Source organism: Hyperoodon ampullatus, assembly GCF_949752795.1.
Source record: "Hyperoodon ampullatus genome assembly, chromosome: 8".
NCBI lineage: Eukaryota > Metazoa > Chordata > Mammalia > Artiodactyla > Ziphiidae > Hyperoodon > Hyperoodon ampullatus.
Genome location: NC_136921.1, coordinates 31,877,969 through 31,899,020, shown reverse-complemented (window position 1 = coordinate 31,899,020; position 21,052 = coordinate 31,877,969). Strand labels below are relative to the sequence as shown.

At 37.3% G+C, this 21,052-nt stretch overlaps 1 protein-coding gene across 4 annotated transcripts in view; it reads left to right on the top strand.

Moving 5' to 3' along the window:
• PARD3B (par-3 family cell polarity regulator beta) overlaps positions 1 to 21,052 on the top strand; it is a gene marked incomplete at its 3' end in the record, with an annotated part of 1,052,967 nt that overhangs the window by 574,142 nt on the left and 457,773 nt on the right. For 3 of the 4 annotated variants that reach the window (XM_079710159.1, XM_079710156.1, XM_079710157.1), the window contains exon 11: positions 14,775 to 14,960. The exons of the other annotated variant lie outside the window; for it this stretch is intronic. In XM_079710159.1, coding sequence (XP_079566285.1) covers positions 14,775 to 14,960 — 186 coding nt within the window. The remainder of the gene's footprint in view (positions 1 to 14,774; positions 14,961 to 21,052) is intronic. 4 annotated transcript variants of the gene reach the window in all.

Here is a 21,052-nt window from a genome sequence, read left to right as displayed (position 1 = left end):
CACCAACATTCATATTATAAGGGTCCCAGAAGGAGAAGAGAGAGAGAAAGGACCCAAGACAATATTTATAGAGATTATAGTCGAAAACTTCCCTAACATGGGAAAGGAAGTAGCCACCCAAATCCAGGAAGCACAGAGTCCCAGGCAGTATAAACCCAAGGAGAGACACTCCAAGACACATAGTAATCAAATTGACAGAAATCAAAGACAAAGAAAAATTATTGAAAGCAACAAGGGAAAAATGACAAATAACATACAAGGGAACTCCCATAAGGTTAACAGCTGATTTCTCAGCAGAAACTCTATAAGCCAGAAGGGAGTGGCATGATATACTTAAAGTGATGAAAGGGAAGAACCTACAACCAAGATTACTCTACCTGGCAAGGATCTCATTCAGATTCGATGGAGAAATGAAAAGCTTCATAGACAAGCAAAAGCTAAGAGAATTCAGCACCACCAAACCAGCTCTACAGCAAATGCTAAAGGAACTTCTCTAAGTGGGAAACACAAGAGAAGAAAAGGACCTACAGAAAGAATCCCAAAACACTTAAGAAAATGGTAATAGGAACATACATACCAATAATTACCTTAAATGTGAATGGATGAAATGCTCCAACCAAAAGATACAAGCTTGCTGAATGGATACAAAAACAAGACCCATCTATATACTGTCTACAAGAGACCCACTTCAGACCTAGGGACACATACAGACTGAAAGTGAGGGGATGGAAAAAGATATTCCATGCAAATGGAAATCAAAAGAAAGCTGGAGTTACTATACTCATATCAGATAAAATAGACTTTAAAATAAAGAATGTTACAAGAGACAAAGAAGGTCACATATAATGACTCAAAGGATCAATCCAAGAAGAAGATATACCATTATGAATATATATACACCCAACATAGGAACACCTCAATACATAAGGCAAATGCTAACAGCTATAAAAGAGGAAATCTACAGTAACACAATAATAGTGGGGCACTTTGACACCTCACTTACACCAATGGACATATCATCCAGGCAGAAAATAAGGAAACACAAGCTGTAAATGACACAATTGACCAGGTAGATTTAATTGATATTCATAGGACATTCCACCTGAGAGCAGCAGATTACACTTTCTTCTCAAGTGCACACAGAGCATTCTTCAGGATAGATCACATCTTGGGTCACAAATCAAGCCTCAGAAAATTTAAGAAAATTGAGGTAATATCAAGCATCTTTTCTGACCACAATGCTATGAGATTAGAAATAAATTACAGGGAAGAAAACTTAAAAAACACAAACATATGGAGGCTAAATAATACGTTACTAAATAACCAAGAGATCACTGAAGAAATCAACAAGGAAATCAAAAAATACATAGAGACAAATGACAATGAAAAAACACGATGATCCACAATCTATGGGATGCAGCAAAAGCAGTTCTGAGAGGGATGTTTATAGCAATACAATCCTACCTCAAGAGTCAAGAAAAATCTCAAATAAAGCAATCTAACCTTACACCTAAAGGAACTAGAGAAAGAAGAATAAACAAAGCTCAAAGTTAGTAGAAGGAAAGAAATCATGAAGATCGGAGCAGAAATAAATGAAATAGAAACAAAGAAAACAATAGCAAAGATCAATAAAACTAAAATCTGGTTCTTTGAGAAGATGAACAAAATTGGTAAACCTTTATCCAGACTCATCAAGAAAAAGAATAAGAGGACACAAATCAGTAAAATTAGAAATGAAAAAGAAGTTACAACAGGCACTGCAGAAATACAAAGCATCATAAAAGACTCTTACAAGCAATTCTATGCCAATAAAATGGACAACCTGGAAGAAATGGACAAATTCTTAGAAAGGTATAAACGTCCAAGACTGAACCAGGAAGAAATAGAATATATGAACAGACCAATTACAAGTAATGAAATTGAAACTATGATTAAAAATCTTCCAACAAACAGAAGTCCAGGACCAGATGGCTTCACAGGTGAATTCTATCAAACATTTAGAAAAGAGCTAGCACCCCTCCTTCTCAAACTCTTCCAAAATATTGCAGAGGGAGGAACACTCCCAAATTCATTCTATGAGGCCACCATCACCCTGATACCAAAACCAGACGAAGATATCACAAAAAAAGAAAATTCAGACCAATATCACTGATGAACATATATGCAAAAATCCTCAACAAAATACCAGCAAACAGAATCCAACAACACATTAAAAGGATCATACACCATGAGCAAGTGTGATTTATGCCAAGGATGCAAGGATTCTTTAATATATGCAAAACAATCAATGTGATAAACCATATTAACAAATTGAAGGAGAAAAACCGTATGATCATCTCGATAGATGCAGAAAAAGCTTTTTACAAAATTAAACAGCGATTTATGATAAAAACTCTCAAGAAAGTGGGCTTAGAGGGAACCTATGTCAACATAATAAAGACCATATACAACAAACCCACAGCAGACATCATTCTTATGGTGAAAAACTGAAAGCATTTCCTCTAAGATCAGGAACAAGACAAGGATGTCCACTCTCACCACTCTTATTCAACATAGTTTTGGAAGTCCTAGCCACAGCAATCAGAGAAAAAGAAATAAAAGGAATACAAATTAGAAAAGAAGAGGTAAAACTGTCACTGTTTGGAGATGACATGACAGTATACATAGATAATCCTAAAGATGCCACCAGAAAACCACTCGAGCTAATTAATGAATTTGGTAAAGTTTCAGAATACAAAATTAATGTACAGAAATCTCTTGCATTTCTATATACTAGCAATGAAAGATCAGAAAGAGAAATTAAGGAAACAATCCCATTCATCATTGCAACAAAAAGAATAAAATACCTAGGAATAAACCTACCTAAGGAGGTAAAAGACCTGTACTCAGAAAACTATAAGACACTGATGAAAGAAATCAAAGATGATACCAACAGATGGAGAGATGTACCATGTTCTTGGATTAGAAGAATCAATATTGTGAAAATGCCTATACTACCCAAAGCAATCTACAGGTTCAGTGCAATCCCTATCAAATTATCAGTGGCAGTTTTTACAGAACTAGAACAAAAAGATCTTAAAATTTATATGGAGACACAAAAGACCCTGAATAGCTAAAGCAACCTTGAGAGAAAAAAAAGAGAGCTAGAGGAATCAGACTCCCTGAATTCAGACTATACTACAAAGCTATAGCTTCAGGACAATATGGTACTGGCACAAAAACAGAAATATAGATCAGTGGAACAGGATAGAAAGCCCAGAGATAAAACCATGTATGCTCAACTAATCTGTGACAAAGGAGGCAAGGATATACAATGGAGAAAAGGCAGTCTCTTCAATAAGGGGTGCTGGGAAAACTTGAGAGCTACATGTCAAAGGATGAAATTAGAACACTCCCTAGCACCATTCACAAAAATAAACTCAAAATAGGGCTTCTCTGGTGGCACAGTGGTTGAGAGTCCACCTACTGATGCGGGGGACACGGGTTTGTGCCCCGGTCTGGGAAGATCCCTCATGCCGCGGAGCGGCTAGGCCCGTGAGCCATGGCCGCTGAACCTGCACGTCCGGAGCCTGTGCTCTGCAACGGGAGAGGCCACAACAGTGAGAGGCCTGCATACTGCAAAAAAATAAACTCAAAATGGATTAAAGACCTAAATGTAAGACTGGACACTATAAACCTTTAGAGGAAAATATAGGAAAAACACTCTTTGACATAAACCACAGCAAGATCTTTTTGACCCACCTCCTAGAGTAATGGAAATAAAAACAAAAATAAACAAATGGGACCTAATGAAACTTAAAAGCTTTTGCATAGCAAAGGAAACTATAAACAAGACAAAAAGACAACCCTCAGAATGGGAGAAAATATTTGCAAACAAATCAATGGACAAAGGATTAATCTCCAAAATATGTAAACAGCTCATACAGCTCAATATTAAAAAAACAACCCAATCCAAAAATGAGCAGAAGACCTAAATAGACATTTCTCCAAGGAAGAAATACAGATGGCCAAGAGGCAAATGAAAAGCTGCTCGATATCACTAATTATTAGAGAAATCCAAATCAAAAGTACAGTGAGGTATCACTTCACACTGGTTAGAACGGGCATCATCAGAAAATCTATAAACAACAAATGCTGGAGAGGGTGTGGAGAAAAGGGAACCCTCTTGCACTGTTGGTGGAAATGTAAATTGACACAACCACTGTGGAGAGCAGTATGGAGATTCCTTAAAAAACTAAAAATAGAAAGAAAAAAAAAAAAAACTAAAAATAGAATTACCATATGACCCAGCAATCCCATTACTGGTCATATACCCAGAGAAAACCATAATTCAAAAAGACACATGCACCCCACTCTTCACTGCAGCACTATTTACAATAGCCAGGTCGTGGAAGCAACCTAAATGCCCATCAACTGATGAATGGATAAAGAAGATGTGGCACATATATACAAGGGAATATTACTCAGCCATAATAAGGAATGAAATTGTGTCATATGTAGAGACGTGGATGGACCTAGAGACTGTCATGCAGAGTTAAGTAAGTCAGAAAGAGTACAACAAATATATATTAACACGAATATGTGGAATCTAGAAAACTGGTACAGGTGAACCGGTTTGCAGGGCAGAAATTGAGACACAGCTGTAGAGGACAAACGTATGGACACCAAAATGGGGGGGGGAAGTGGGTGGTGGGGGTGGTGGGATGAACTGGGAGCTTAGGGTTGACATATGTACACTAATATGTATAAAATAGATAACTAATAAGAACCTGCTGTATAAAAAAAAATAAAATTAAAAAAAAAAAAGAACCTGGCAGAAACAGTGCAGGAATGTCAGAGAGGGAGTCTTCTCAGATCTAGGCTACCTACTTCCTCTCTCTTGGTGAGATCTCACAGACCCAGAAGCCACTCTGAAGGCCAGACTATAGGATGACTATAGCCTGATGTCTCATTCTAGTAGGGATGCTATAACAGTACCACACACTGGATAGCTTATGAACAGTAAAAACTTATTTCTCACAGTTCTGGAGGCTGGAAGTCCAAGGTCAGGGTGCCTGCATGGTTAGGTGAGGGCCCTCTTTTGGGTTGCAGACTTCTTATTGTATCTCTGTATGGTGGAAGGCCTAGGAATCTCTGTGGGGTCTCTTTTATAAAGGCACCAATCCCACTTATGAGGGTGTTGCCTTCATGACCTAATCACCTCCCAAAGACCCCCACCTCTTAAAACTATCTCCTTGGACATTAGGATTTCAACATATGAATTTTGGGGGGACAAAAACATGCAGACTATAACAGATGCATATGTGTGTCAAATAGAAAATGTGTTACCAAAAGAAAAGACATGATTAAGAGAAATACAAACCCTATGATATATCATTAGCCCTGGATATCTCCCTTGTGCGTGTGTGCGTGTGTGTGTATCACCCAGTTGTTGGATGGGATTATTTGTCTCACTTCTTCACTTCCAAATAGTAGCATTTAATACCTATATTTTGGTTATGGTCTCATGATGTGTGGAGAGTATTTCCAAACTTAGCCTGTAGGCTTGGCTATATGAATTTATTTGGCCATTGAGATGTTAGTAGATGTTTTGTGGGCAAAGGCTTTAAATGTACTTTGATTTTTGTATTCCTTCCTTTCATCATGTGAGAAACATGTTTCAGATACCCAGTGGTCTAAGGAAGTTAAGAGATCAGCCAGACAGCAGTCAACCTGAGAAATGTGAGCTGGAAATAAATGCCTTATTGTTCATATCACAATTTTGGGATTGATTTGTTATGCAGTATTTGAGAGGCAACAGCTGACTGACACATCCGTTCACTTTTCCCCATTAATTAACTCTGGGTAGATTTCCCTCCCTTCTCCCATCAGTTTGTTAGTAGTGAGGATAGGAAGACATATCCACATTTTAAATCTAATGGGTTTTATACTCTAGAACCTAAATGACTTATTTTATAGTTATTTTTATCTGAAAATTAATTTTAACAGGGTAATTGATTTAATTATTAAGATAAAAGGCAAATTATATGTCTTTATCTACAAATGGCATATATGTATGGTAAGAATATTCTCATTACAACAGTAAGCATTTACTGTGAATTTAAAACAGTTGTTTCCCACTGAGATTTCTCAATCTCTATTTGGAATTTAAGATTATTTATCATTAATACTATACTAAAGGGGATTAGTTTCCAGCTGGAGTCTCATTAGATGCAATTCAGACATCAGAGAAAAGGGTAGGGTTAAAGTGGTTATATTCCTAATTATGTTATTTTCTTCTAAGGCTTAACCAACAAGCAAACTCCGCCTCCCCCAGCCCTCATGAAAATATTACTTTCTTGAGGCTGTGGTAGTACTGTTACTTCATTATAGCATAGTTTAATAAACATGACTCTCTGTGCCTTAAAGTAAAAGAACATTTACTGGGTCCTCTAGGGAGAATGTAGGTACCTGAGTTGTAATCACTGCCTTTAGAATTCTTGAGTTGGGACAAAAGGTATATCATCTTTACTAAAAGAGCTTGTACCCTAAACAATGACACATAGACTAAGAAGAGAGGGTGTTACGTAGAACATTCTTATATATTCACTCTGATGATTTAAGATTTTATTCTGTGACTTCACACTTCCTAAGAGCCTAGTGAAAACAACCTGTAATTCATTGTCTTTAAACTATCTTCAGAAATCTCCCAGTCCCAGACAAATTTTTTTTTTTTTAAATTTCACATCAGGAAACTAAATGTCATTTATTCCCCTTTATGGAATAAGGACTCCCTTATTCTAAAAGCTTCAGAATGTACTTGCTATTCTGCATCTTTTGAAGCCTGGCATGAGACTGTACTTTCCTTACATGATTCTTTTTGTTGTTGATGGTAATTGTGACATATGACATGTACCCAGAGTGTGATGCAGAAATAATGGAACTGGAAGGTTGAACCGTGAGGTTATGTGGCATCTCTGGGACCTTGTTCCTGACCTACAAGATTTCTTTCTGGAGTCTTCTCTGTTCTCTGCTCCATTCCTTTCTAGCCTGACCTTCCCTGTGTTCTCTAATGCACCATTTCTTTAAGTGTACGCTAGGGAACTCTTTCCTGTAATACACTTCATGCAAAGATGCGTTCCATGGTCAAGTAAATTAGGGAATGTGTATTAACTTTTTTTTTTTTTTGCGGTACGCGGGCCTCTCACTGTTGTGGCCTCTCCCATTGTGGAGCACAGACTCCGGACGCGCAGGCTCAGCGGCCATGGCTCACGGGCTCAGCCGCTCCGCAGCATGTGGGATCTTCCCGGACTGGGGCACGAACCCGTGTCCCCTGCATCGGCAGGCGTACTCTCAACCACTGCGCCACCAGGAAGGCCCTGTATTAACTTTGAAAAGCACTGAAAAGTCCTAACATAAACCATTTCCCTAGAATTCATCATCATGGAAACCCTCCTTTTTTTCCTCATATGCAATGCCCCTGTGTGTTAGACCTTAGAATGATCCAAGTCTGAGAAGGAATCAGTTTGTTGGTTACTGAAGCCAGCCCTAATTGGACATGGCCTCAGGCCAGACGTCCTCAGGGATCTCTAGCAGCCTGTGGACTGACTGTGTCATGGGGTCAGGGGACACCCACTTCCTGAGAAGTGGGCCGGGCTGAGCTGTGGTCAGAGCAAGCACCCTTACCGGGAGCCCACTTCCTGCAGTGCCGTGTATTCTTATTTATGTTTAGCTTTTGTCCGTGATAGTTCTGTTGTCTTTTAAAGGCATTAAGTGCAGGTAGCCTGGTGTGCAGTGTCTTTGCGATGACAAAATATTAGAAGTATTTCACCTAGGAACCCAGTTTCTCAAATGGGTCTGCTCCTCTTAGAATCAGGCCCACCCTGCTTCCTTTTTAGATCACCGGATTATTACAATCATTTTGTTTGCTCTTGAATCTTATATTCATATAAAAGCATGTATTTTTGTACTTTAACTACTGAATTATTGCCTGTAAAATACTTTAAAGTCTTTTGACTTCTAATAGGAAAGACTAAACACAAAACAAAAAGATCTACTGTTTCTTGATATTAACAAAGCAGGTTCTAGTTTTATAAAAACACTTGCTGTCTGATTATAAAATATTAATTTATATTACATTTCATGACAAAATATTATTTTCACTTCTTTAATCTATATCTGAAAAGGAAAAAAAAATTTCCAGTGTCCTTAAACTGTTGAATTTGCTGATTTTTCAAGTATATATACTGTAAGTAGGAGGGAAAAAAGGTTGCTATAGGAATCTTAACTCTGACTGACTTTACTTTTGTTAGTTTTAATCTCTGACTTAGTATTATATTAAGGTACTTTTATCTTGAACAGGCAGTAAAGAATGGCCATTTTTTGACATTTGTTTTCTGGTATTAGATTAATCCTTTACATAAAGGAAATTGGTTTTTGATAAGTTAAGTCAGAGACCAGCTCTTGCTTTCAGTAGTTCCCCTTTCTGCCCCCTTTCTGGGGAATGGATTTCAAAACACATGAAAAAGTGTCTCAGTTACAAATATTTTATAGTATTTTCGTCTTTCCGATATTTGATTTAAAATTACTTTAAAATGAATGAATGTATACTTTAAAACATCATATAACGACATATATTTAAAATATTGATTACTGAGCTAACTATAACAATATCATTTAAAAATCATTCGTTCATTAAAAGTAAATAGCAGTGTTGTTTACACATAGCTCTATGAAGCTTTTGCCCTACTTACTGAAACATTAACTTACATTTTCCTTTTCTGTGTGATAGGTATATAATATTGAGTTTGGGGTTAATTTGCAGCCACCTATAGTATAATTCAGAATTTTAAAAATTATCTGTACTATGATTTCTGATTCTTTTCGGTGATTTGTCTATATTGTTCAGAGGGCAAAAGACTTTAAAAGATAATCTGCCTACTTGCAAATCACCAGTAATTCTTCTGGTTTAGCAGCAGTGGTGGGAAAATCCTTTGCTATTTATTACAATGGTTGTCTTTAGATCACACATAGCTTTGCATGCGCTAGCTCATCTCTCGTCGTCTTCTTTTCTTGACTCTCTTAAAAGTACAATCTAAAATAAAATGCTTCCCAGCTGTTGGAATGAGTCTCTGATCTCCACTCTAGGGCAATATTCACATTTTAAATTCTATGTAATCCAATTGGCCAAAAACCTTTCATGCTAATAATAACTACCCATGCTTTTACGGAAGATTAAAACTTTTCAGAAAATTAAGTGTCTTGAAGGTGTCTTATCCTTTCATTGTTGTGAAAATTTATTTAGATGTAACAAAAGTTTCATCACCTTAAATTCTTGAGAATTTATTTAGGCAAATACAGCAGTGCTAATTATAAAATATCTATCCTGGCAGAATTGCCAGGTCTGGCTTTTGCTTTATATTAAAAAAAAAAAAAAGGAAAAAAAAAGCTTTTTTTTTTTTTTTTTTTTTTGCCTTAAAGCCCCTTTGTTTGAGTTTTGTAACTGACAAAATGATTGCATGTAAAACATAACTCTTGCATAAAGTAAGCTGCTCGCAACACAAACTAATTACACATTTGGGAGGCAGGGCAAAGACATCCAGAACTTACTTGTGCTGAGCCAAGAGCACAGCATTTAATGAAATGAGGGCCATAAAAGGTTCAGCATGGATGCTTTCAGGTCTGACCTGGGCTTCTTGGAAATTGAACATTGGCCCTATGGACTGGGGATTCCCCCAGGCTTTGAAAGACTGGGTTATTACCACTTGCGTGTGTGAAACGAGACTGCTTTTGCAATACAGGAACATTTGTGATTCCAGAGATAGCCTCATTTGGAGCACTCTTAAGCTAATAATACGGATGCCTCCTTAGTCATCCGTCTTCCTGCCTCTCTTTCCTCCTCTCACACCAAATAATTACTTTTGATATTTGTTTGATAAAAAATGGTTGTATATCTGTCAATCTCCTACTATGCAGATTCCTCTGTTTCCTTTTCCTATTGTTAAACTCTATTCCTTCCTGTCAGATAATACTGTGAGTGAAACAGAAAGGCCCTGCCATGTTGTTCAACAACCTTTTTACCAATCATGTTCTGTGTAGACTGGCCATTTCACATTTCAGTGTTGATACATAGTAGATGCCTGATAAAAATTTGTTGAATGACTGGTTTGTTTGCAAAAATTTGTTGATTGACTCTTTTCACTCAGGCCAGAATGGGCCAGTCTCATATCCGAATTCCAACTGTGAGAGATTATTCATTATGCTTAGAAAGTGAAATAGTATTTTAGGGAACAAAATGAGAGAATAGAGAAATAGAAAAAGAAATAGCTGAATGGGAAGGAGAAGCGGAGAGATAAATAATTAGGATGATAACAGAACAACATCTGTAGGAACTTGAAGGAAGTTTGTGTAAATGAGAATAAAGGGTTAGTTAAGGGCTAGGGGATAGGTAGGATAAAGCATTAAAATGGCTTATGAAAATTAGGAAAGAAAAGGCAGTTAACATTTTACTCACCATTTGGTTTTGCATTCCATTTCTTTTTTTTTATTTAATAAAAACAATGCCTTTATATATCATTGCAGTGTTTTCCAGATTGAAAACTGTGATTAATTATTGGATTATGAAATTAATGTAGTAGGTCATGACAAATTTTAAAAAAATAATGAAATAAAATAGAAAACATTAGAATGTATTGCCCTCTCGGTAAGTATTGTCTCATAAAACTTTTATTTATATCTGTGTATGTGCACACATATGTGTATGCATGGATGCATTGACAGGAAGACAGGTAGATAAATAATGTGGCTTTGGGTACTTGATCACAGGACTTCCCAAACTTGATGAAATGTACCATGAATATTGTTGTTTGCAGTGTTCATTTATGATTTGAGGTACATGATGCAATTTTAAATCATGAACAGTCCAACGTGTGTCACAGATTGGTAGCTATGACACATCTTGGTGCTTTCATTGAGAATATGATGCTGAAGCTGAACTGGCTTATCATCTCTCCTAGGAGTAGGAAGTGTGGTATGAAAATGGAAATTAGACAAGGTTACTTTTAAGGTTTCTTATAACTGTGATACTGTATGCTCTTTATAATTATTTTTAATGTAAAAACTAATTTGTATAAACATTTAAAGTAATGAAATCCAGAATAGCAGGAACCTAGGGCCTATTTTTGAGTCTCGCACTGTTTTAAGCATCAGTGATACATTGATGGAGAAAAACCAGAGCAATATAAAAGTTCCTGCATTCAAAAGACACTATTAAAAAAAAGTAAGCAAGCAAGTACATAGTACGTGATAAATGCTATGGAGAAAAAGCAAATCAGGATAATGGACATGGGTAGGGTAGTATTGGGAGAACCTTAAAACATTTTTAAACTGAATGATCAGGGAAGACCTCACTGATAAATTGGCATTTGAACACAGAATTGAAGGCAATAAGGGAAGAAGTTCTGCAGGAATGTAAGGGAGGAATATTCAAAGCAGAGGGAGGAGGTGACGCAAAGGATTGGGGGCAGAAGTTAGATGAGGTAACTTTGAAAGTGAGGTTGGGGGAGGAGAAAAGGTCAGATGATTGATTCTTAGGACACTAGTATTTAGGGATTGGTGAGATTAGGAAGAGTCTGCAAAAGGTATCGGAAAAGGAGTAGACAGTGAAGTAGGAGATGAACGCTGAAAAGTGGTGTCCTGGAACCAAGAAAAGAAAGTGTTTCAGGAAGTAGGGCTTGATAATTTGGGTCTCATGCTACTGTAGACCTAGTAAGATGAAAGCCGAGGATTGACCATCGAATTTACCAACATGAAGGTCATTGGTGACTCTAAGAGGAGTTAGTATACACACACCTACACCTATATTTATAAAACATATATACATATTATGTATTGTGTGTAGTGTTAAAAAATATGTATAGGGGCTTCCTTGGTGGTGCAGTGGTTGAGAGTCCGCCTGCCAATGCAGGGGACTCGGGTTTGTGCCCCGGTCCGGCAAGATCCCACGTGCCATGGAGTGGCTAGGCCTGTGAGCCATGGCCACTGAGCCTGCGCGTCCGGAGCCTGTGCTCCGCAACGGGAGAGGCCACAACAGTGACAGGCCCGCATACCGCAAAAAAAAAAAAAAAAAAAAAAAAAAAATGTATAGTATAAATACTACTGTAGGGTGTGTAAATATTATATCTAGTATTGATTATATTAGACATATCTGTATATCTATGTGCATGTGTGTGTAAATGCTTACATGCGTGTCATCATAGAGATGTGTTTACCATCTCTCTACTTGGCAGTGCAATAATATAGCAAATGGTTCTTATATCTTCATAAATTCCCTTTAAAAACATTTATTGTTTTATAATTGAGAAGTGTTGGAAAACAAATTATAAAGAAGAAAATAACAGTCCATATTGCAGTGGCAGTAGATAACCAAGTTTTTTCCTATGCAGATAGATGGGACGGGGGTGGAAGGCAGGCAGGTAATAGGTAGATGAGTAGGTGTCTGAATATGAGTATAGAGTGTATGTTATGTATTGAAATGTACTGTATACATAAGCTTTTATGCCTAATACTGTCATATTCTCACATGATTAAAAGTCTGTTTCACCACTGTTTTATATAATTCTGTGATTCTTAATAAAAATGTACAAAAACAGCATATATATAATATATATATATAAGCATAACTAACTTAGCAAACACCACTTGGTAGACTGCGTCTTTCTTCTGTGTTCTAATATAAGTAAAAAGCAGTATTTTATGTATATATGTATATATATATATTTACATATACACACACACCAATAATTCAGTATTTTTCACTTTTCATACTCTGTTCGTCCCACAAAGTTTGCATTTCTGCCTCTGAAAAATTAGCTGCCATATAACCAGAGACATAGCTAATACAATACGTAGCAGACTTCCTTAGGAGTTCATTCTGACCATCTCAGTGCTCTGTCATGAGCCTTTGAGCATGAGACCCAGTTGATTGCAGGGACTTTTACTGCCACCCTTTCCTGGTACTTAGGAACATATCATCAGGCAGCCCTCACTGTAGTCCCCATTGCCTCTCTAGACCCTGGTTGCCTTGAACTTGACTGCATTTGACAATTGTTGGTTCAGGGCAGTGGTGTTCACCTAAAGGTGATTTTGACCCCTTAGGACATTTGGCAATGTCTAAAAGCAGTTTTGGTTGTCACAACTGGGAAAGGAGATACTACTGGCATCTAGTGGGTAGTAGCCAGGGATTCTGCTAAATATCTTTCAATGCATAGGACAGCCCCCATAAGGAAATATGAGGCCCCAAATGTCACCTGTGCTTAGGTTAAAGAAAGCCTGAGCTGCTTTGTATCAAATAATGGGATATGTTTCTTAGGTAGTAATATAATGAGTTAGTTAAAAGAGCTAACCTGTAATAGATTTATTAAATTAAGCAGTAAAGTTTAATTTCTTTGAAACTACCCCTTGTCAAAATCTTTACAGCTAACTTCATTTACAGTGAAATTAAATGACTCTAAGGCTAAGGCTAATTAATGACTCTAAGGCTAGACATGGGCTTTCTCTACTTTGGGAGGAGTCGAAGATGCCATGTCAGTGGATCTGGCTATGATCAGACCTCTTAATCCTGTTTTAATTGTGGGTTCTTTGCTACTTCTGATTTTATAGTTGTTATTTTGTGACTGACATTCAGACATTCACGATAATTTTTAAAATACATAATTTTATATAAGTGCCCCTCAAAGTGACCTTAAGATGAGAGTCTCTAGACATAATTATAGAGCAGAAGGAACTACCGACCTGAAATGAGTTGGTGGTTTCCAGGGCTATCTCATTTTCAAATTTTTCAGTTAAACACTGGGGCAGAGTTTCACATTTCTGCAAGCTCGGGAGAGATGCAGGAGGGGCATCTTTACACTTTATCATGTGGACAGCACTTTTCTATCCCCACTTCTGTATATTTGAAAACACTAGAGACCAGATATGATTAACCGCATGCTTCTCCCTGGAGACCTGAACCCTAATTATGCCTTTTGCTACCATACTCTGTAATTTTTTTAGAACAGCTAGGCTTATGGCTAAGTGTCATTTGTCAACAATGACATGAATATTTGTTGTGCATTATCATTTTTGTTTAGGTTCAAAAACCAATTGCCAGTGAGTTATACTATCCAAAGGGGCAAGCTTAAGGCATGAGTTTTGACAAAGTGAAATTTAATTCAGTGATATCTGTTAAAAATCACATCTCTAACTTTAAAATTAACAGTTTATTTTTTCAGTGTTCGGTATCCTATTGACAGTCTTTATCAGTAATCTTACTTTCACGGTAAATGATATGTTTTAAATTATAGAAGCCAAATATTCCCCCAAATTTTAGAACATTTCTACACTGAGCCCTTGTTTCTTCATTTGTAAAATGAAGGTGTTGAGATCACATTATCTCTAAGGTCTTTTCTGGTACCTAAGATTCCCTAAGTAATGTCCAGTCTCTTTAATTATTGAGAATATCCTTCTGAATTTTCAAATACTTTTCGAATGTTTCAAGTGGTAGGAGAGCCTTGCCAAAGAATCCTCTCTGTTGACCATCACCAAATATTGTTCCCAGGAACCTCTCCCTTCCACCCCGTCAATGTGATGGTGGCCCCTTCAGAGAGAGACCAGCCTTTGCCCACCTGGAGCAGAATTACAGCTATTAGAGGTCCAGTCATCCCATCTTGCCGGTTGCATCTGTGTTTCGCCATCTGAGTGTATAAATATTAATCTGCTTTCTCCTCCTTTACTCCTTTCATGTGTATTTCCAACAGAAAGGAGAACCTGACTGCTATGCACTCTCCCTGGAAACAACTGAGCAACTCACCTTCGAGATCCCCCTGAATGATTCTGGTTCTGCTGGTCTTGGAGTGAGCTTGAAGGGGAATAAATCTCGAGAAACTGGAACAGACTTGGGGATTTTTATCAAATCCATCATCCACGGAGGTGCTGCTTTTAAGGTAGGTAGGGGTGATGTTTGCACATCAATGAGAAGATATTTAGAGATGTCATCGCTGTGCTTGGGGACTGGATGGAGAAAGTGTCTAAAGGCTTGAGACCACTGAGGCTTTCCTGCCAGATGCAGGAAATGTGTGTGTGAACAGATCTGGGTGACAGTTTGTTTTCATACTTTAAGTGGTCATGTCCTATTGATAGTTCTTAAAACTCACCATGATTAATATTCTCTTTGACATTATTTTTTATTACTGTTAGGATTCTTCTGAGTTTGTAACCTAATAAAGTTGAACCTAAAAATATGAAATCAGAAAAGCAAAACTAAAAACAAGTCAACATCCAAGCAACAAATAGGAAACTATCCTTCTTGTGCTTGCAAGAATGAAAGTTCAGTGGAGTCGGAGAGACCGTAGTACAAATTAAAAGTCATTTATCACATTTTATGCACTGGAAAATCCATGATGCTGGGAATGCATATTTGCCTTTGAACTTAGAGAAGCTTATAAATTTCCAGATAAAAAGAGAAGAACGTGATTCTACTCTTTCATACAGGGGCAGGCAACATGATCATAGCTGTTGCCATAATATAATGGTTAACTAGATTTGCCTGAGTTCACATGCAACTCTACCACCATGGGCTTCAAGTAGCACACCATTAATAATAATACCTAATGTATAGAGTTCTAAGGATTGAATAAAGTAATGTACACAATGTGGTTAAAGCAGTGAAGTGATTACAGAGAGGGGGAAAAACACGTTTGTGCTTATCGTCAGCTGTCCTCACCATCATCATCTCATGCCATGCAGTGAGGCTTCCTGAGCTCGAATCCTGCCTTCACTACTCTCACCGTGGCTGAATGTAGGAAACTTACTTGTCCTCAGTGTGCTTGAGTTTCCTCATGTGTAAAATTAGTAAAATTAGTAGTGCCTGCTTCCTGATGCTCTTGTGAGGACGATAAAAGGCAATAGATATAAAATGCCTAGCACCGCACCTATGATAAACATTGAATAAATGTTAGCCATTTAAAAATCATTTTGATATTAATAATGTGTGCCTTCTCCCACTCAAAAGCCACGAAGGCATAGTTAGAGTTTACAGGAGGCACCCCTGGTCCTAGGATCCTGGCTTTATGGAAGCATTTGTTTCCTCACACTTAATCATTCCACTTTTGCTTCAGACCTAGACACGGAGCTAATGTCTTTTTCTTTGGGAAAGAAGAAATGCGTTGGGGATAGATAACTCTTTAATGCACTCCTTGGATCAGTTAGCTTCTGTTGCGTAATAAGTAATGACAACATTTCAGTAACATACATCTGTAAGCCTTTACTTCCCTCATGGCCCTGCAGGGCAACTAGAAGGGCTTTGATTCAGGCTGGTATGTCTCTATCGCACCGTAGATCTACAGGTCTGAGCGTACTCCACATATTTTAACTACACCTTGGACTACCAGGCTAGCTGATGTCAGAGGGTCATGAAGCCTCTTTAGTTCTGAGTTCCAAACTGGCATGCTGTCGCTCCTGACACATACCAGTGGCCAAAGCAAGTCATATGACTGAGTCCAAGGTCAATGTAAGGAATAGGGAAACAGTCCACCCATGATGAGTCTATGACAAAGGTTTGGGTACAGAGAAGGGTGAAGAATTGGGGCCAATCATCCAATGTATCAAACTCTCCAATCAGGCTCAGAAATGCAGAACCAGGAGCAGATGGGAAATGATAATAATAATAGCAACAAAAACATCAGTTAACGTTCATTCTGTTTTGTGCTTAATATGTGCTGGACTGTATAATAAGCATTTTAGGTGGATTCTCTAATTCTATTCTTCACATTCACACTGCATAATAATCATGCCATCTCATCGGGGGAAATTGCAGATTTCAATGATTAGTGCCTCTCCTATGGTCACAAAGCCAGGAATTGCTTAAACTAAGATTTGAACCCGGGCAGTCTGACTTTGGAGCCTGTGCTATGCTGTCCTGTGACAAAGCTCTGTCATCTCATCTATTCATATTTCCAGAGATCAGGGGCTGTTGCCCTGGAGTTGTCTTATATCATGCTTATCATCCTGAGCCAAGCCATCTAAACAAGTGCTATGTTTAAGAATGTGTCTGGGGCTTCCCTGGTGGCGCAGTGGTTGGGAGTCCGCCTGCCGATGCAGGGGACACGGGTTCGTGCCCTGGTCTGGGAGGATCCCACCTGCCGCGGAGCGGCTGGGCCCGTGAGCCATGGCCCCTGGGCCTGCGTGTCCGGAGCCTGTGCTCCGCGGCGGGAGAGGCCACAGCGGTGAGAGGCCCGTGTACCGCAGAAAGGGGAAAAAAAAAAAAAAAGAATGCGTCTTGGTCATGTTTGTGGATACCAACTTGACATTCTTCTTCTTATTCCTAATGACAGCTCTATTTACAGAATTTATTCCAAGTAAAATTGAAACTGAAATGAATTTTTGGAAATTAAAAGCAAACATCTTAGCTTTTTTATGGGCAATAACTTAAGCTCAAGCGATATTGGATAGCAGGTTTAATATGTATATCCATGTTTGTGTAAGTGAGCATCTCCTTACCTAAGCAGTTTCTAACGGTCCCGTTTCTTGCAGAAAGGTTTCACTTTCCATTTATGTAAATTTCTTTCTTGACACTGTCTGCTGAGTCAGACAATCACAACATTAAAAACTACTGGACAGCATATTTATAGCTGATCTTAAATAGTAAGAGGCATCGATCATGAATTTAGCCTTTTTGTGAATGTTTAGTATCCATTTGTCTTGTTTACTTTCTGCAGTGTAGAGGGTAGAGATCTAAACTTTGCTTGCAAGAAATCGGATTAACCAGGAGAAGGAAAAGTATTTTTCTGTTCTCCTTCTGCTGTTCCAATAATCCACTGTTACTCCTCAGAAAATTGCCACCTGTTCTGTGATTGAGGATTAGGTTTTACAAAAATTGTTTTGAGACTTTGTTCCTGTCCTTGTTCAGAAGATACACATGTAACAGACTGCACTGTCCCTGGGGCAGAGGGGAGATAAGCATGGGGAACATCCACTTTAGCATCTGGCCGGAGGTTTTTACCTGAAATCAACAAAATAGTCTTCCTACCAGGGCGCACTCTTTGTCTCCTGGCCCTTCCTACCACTAATTGGTTCTCAAGGTGTTTTCCCCTTTAGGGAAGGTGGATTTTTGGAAACTAAACTACTTTGAAAAGTATGACCAAATTCTTCCTGTGGCTTCTGTGCGCTCTATTCTCCTGGGGACTTCCATTGGTGTAAACAAAGACAGGCTACTTCTTGCCAGATGTAAAACCCCTGGATGACTGTGATTATAATTAAGGGCCTTCTTCCCACCGCCCCCCACTGCCCCTTACCTCTCTGGCTGCTGCTTTCTATCATTCCATCTCTTATTTGAGTCATTTTTAATAAAGATATAAATCTCTATTTGAAAATAAGAGCATCTAGCTACCCTAGAATTCCCTCTTGGAAGTGAATCCATCACCCACTCTAAGGGCAAAGTAACAGTATTTTTACTCAATTCAGAATTATTCAAATGCTTAATCTCATCTTAATATTTAAATTCCAGTCTGCATGTCAAGAAGTAAAACCCAGACACTCTTCCCTGCTACTGGCAGGTCACAGCAATTGCCATTTCAGGCTTCTGTAGCCTATGGAGTCCTTTGTAGACCCCTCTGAAACATCCCTTTGAGCTATGCTTTTCAATGTACAGCCAGAGTGACCACTGAGTGTAACAACCAAATGTGGATTAGAGTATTGATGCTGATTTGCTTAAATAATTACATGCCTTAAATGTTCATAGTTCCATTTTAGTTTCTGTCATTCTTCCTGGGCATTTGCCCCTGAATGTGTAGTGTAATTGCTTCCAGAACCAAATTATACTAGATGCAACTATATATGTTAACTTTCTCATGAACTGAGAACTATGGGTGGAATGAAATTAGGATTTCATGAGGATGCTTTTCTAAAATTTCATTTTTGTGATTGGAATTTAAAGTGAATATGTTGTTGTTACTGATAAATGAAATGGTATATTGTCTTTGTGCAGTTAGAAAAATAATAACTTGAGAAAAATATTCTCCTTTCCCAAAATCTACATAAAAATGAGATTTTTCTTCTTCCAAGGAAGCACACATAAAGTCTAGACGATCAGTTTGAAGACCTCACATAATTTCATCCTCATGTGCTAAACATTTTGAATTCTGGGGTCAGTGGCTTTCTCTTCCTTTGCTTTTGACATACTCTATTAACTGAATGTTTTTTACAGAAACTGCATTTTTATGTCTATTGACAATACTAACTTAAACTGCTTATTTTTCTTCTTTTTCTACCTTAAAAATGAATACTTTTAGAAAATATATAACTAGAATGGTGATATTTTTTAAAAATTACAGTAGAATACTAACACCCTTTATAGTAAGAATAAAAATTCCATGGAGTCCGTTGTACTAATTCTGAATGATGTTTTTTAATTTGAATATACTCACTTTGGAAGTGTAATGCGTTCTATTGAAACCTGGAAACAATAATGTAAAAATTAAAATTTAAAGGCAGTTTTTGCTATGGAAAAAAATGTCATATGTCAGGTAGATTATTTAAGGGCTCTTAAATAGAAAGAATGAATTTAAGAATACCTTTTATTCTCTAGAAAATTAATTAGCTAGGTTTGTACTTAATAAATATGACTTGATGATGATGAAATTAAATGAAAGAAAAATGCCTGACATAGCTAATTGCAAATGCATGCACTCAGAATATAAAATAGACATAATTTAAGTAATTTGATTCTTGTATGCTAAGGAAATTTGGAATACAACCTCTGAGAGATGCAGAATTGCATGATTTATGCCATTTAGTAATAGGTTAAAAAAATTTAATGGTACAAGAAATCACCCTATTTTAAAATGACGAAAAGTATGAATTTTTGGAGAGAATATGCACAGTCCTAGAATTTCCGGGAACACGGTGCTTGGTGCTGAATTTCCGTGTCTCTTCATAGTATGGAACATTTAACAGCCTCCAAGCTACTTAACAGGAGTTCAGTAGGAGTTCTAGCGGGAGTAATTTCCACCTCCATTTCTGCTGGTATCTGTAAATCATGTGGTGGATCTATAATTAATGAATTCAAAGGAAGATAAAAAGGACAGCATTTTAAGGAACACAAATGTTAAATGATTTCTTCAACTATCCATTTTTCTTAAAATTGATAGTGTTTTCTATTGGTGGAGAGCTATAAACATCATTACCTGTAGTCATGTCTTCCAGGTTTTTACCTCTTACAAAAGGACCATACAGTCTGGGTGTGTAAACAGCTTCATTGCAAATCCTCAACTGTTAGAAGCCAAACTCTAATATTTCATCCTAACCACAAAAATGTGATATTCTATGAACAACTAAAAGCAGGAACTCTGCCTGGAAAAATTCACCATCACTATATACCCAATAATAATTTTGCCTTAAAAAAAAATCACTAACTTAAACATGAAAAAAAGAATTATCAACTATGTTATGCCAAAGATTTTAAACCAATTTCCTTTTTAGAAAAAAACCAAAAATGTTAGTATATGTTAATATAATCAGGCTTATCATTTATGGGTTTTCTGCAATAAATTTTAAAGAGATATAAGAGAACATTACTTTTAAAATCCCATAATACCAGCATCAATCATTGCTTTTCTTGCCAATTTTTAGCACTTTCATATTTTTATCTTATATATGGAAATGCAAGTAAGAAATAAATTTATATCATGCTGGATAAAATTTTAGAACTCTGTGTCATTTTGATGTGTATTTTGAACTCCATGACTGCCTCAGGAGGCTTGAAAAAATATAAGACTTGGTAGACCTAATCAAAAACTAAATTGTTATCTACAAAAGCTGATATAACATGATCATGGTACTTTGAAAATAGTACCTCTTACCTGAAAAGCTATATTCACCTGCATTGTGGAGATACTGAGTTCATAATGTGGTCAGAGCTTTGGTCTAGGCATTCTGCTCTAGGTCTGTCTTTTTAGAGACCAGACTTTTAGCGATCTTAGCACAAACAAGAGCACAGTTTTGTTTGTTTGCTTGTTTTTAAAGTGAATAAATAAGATCC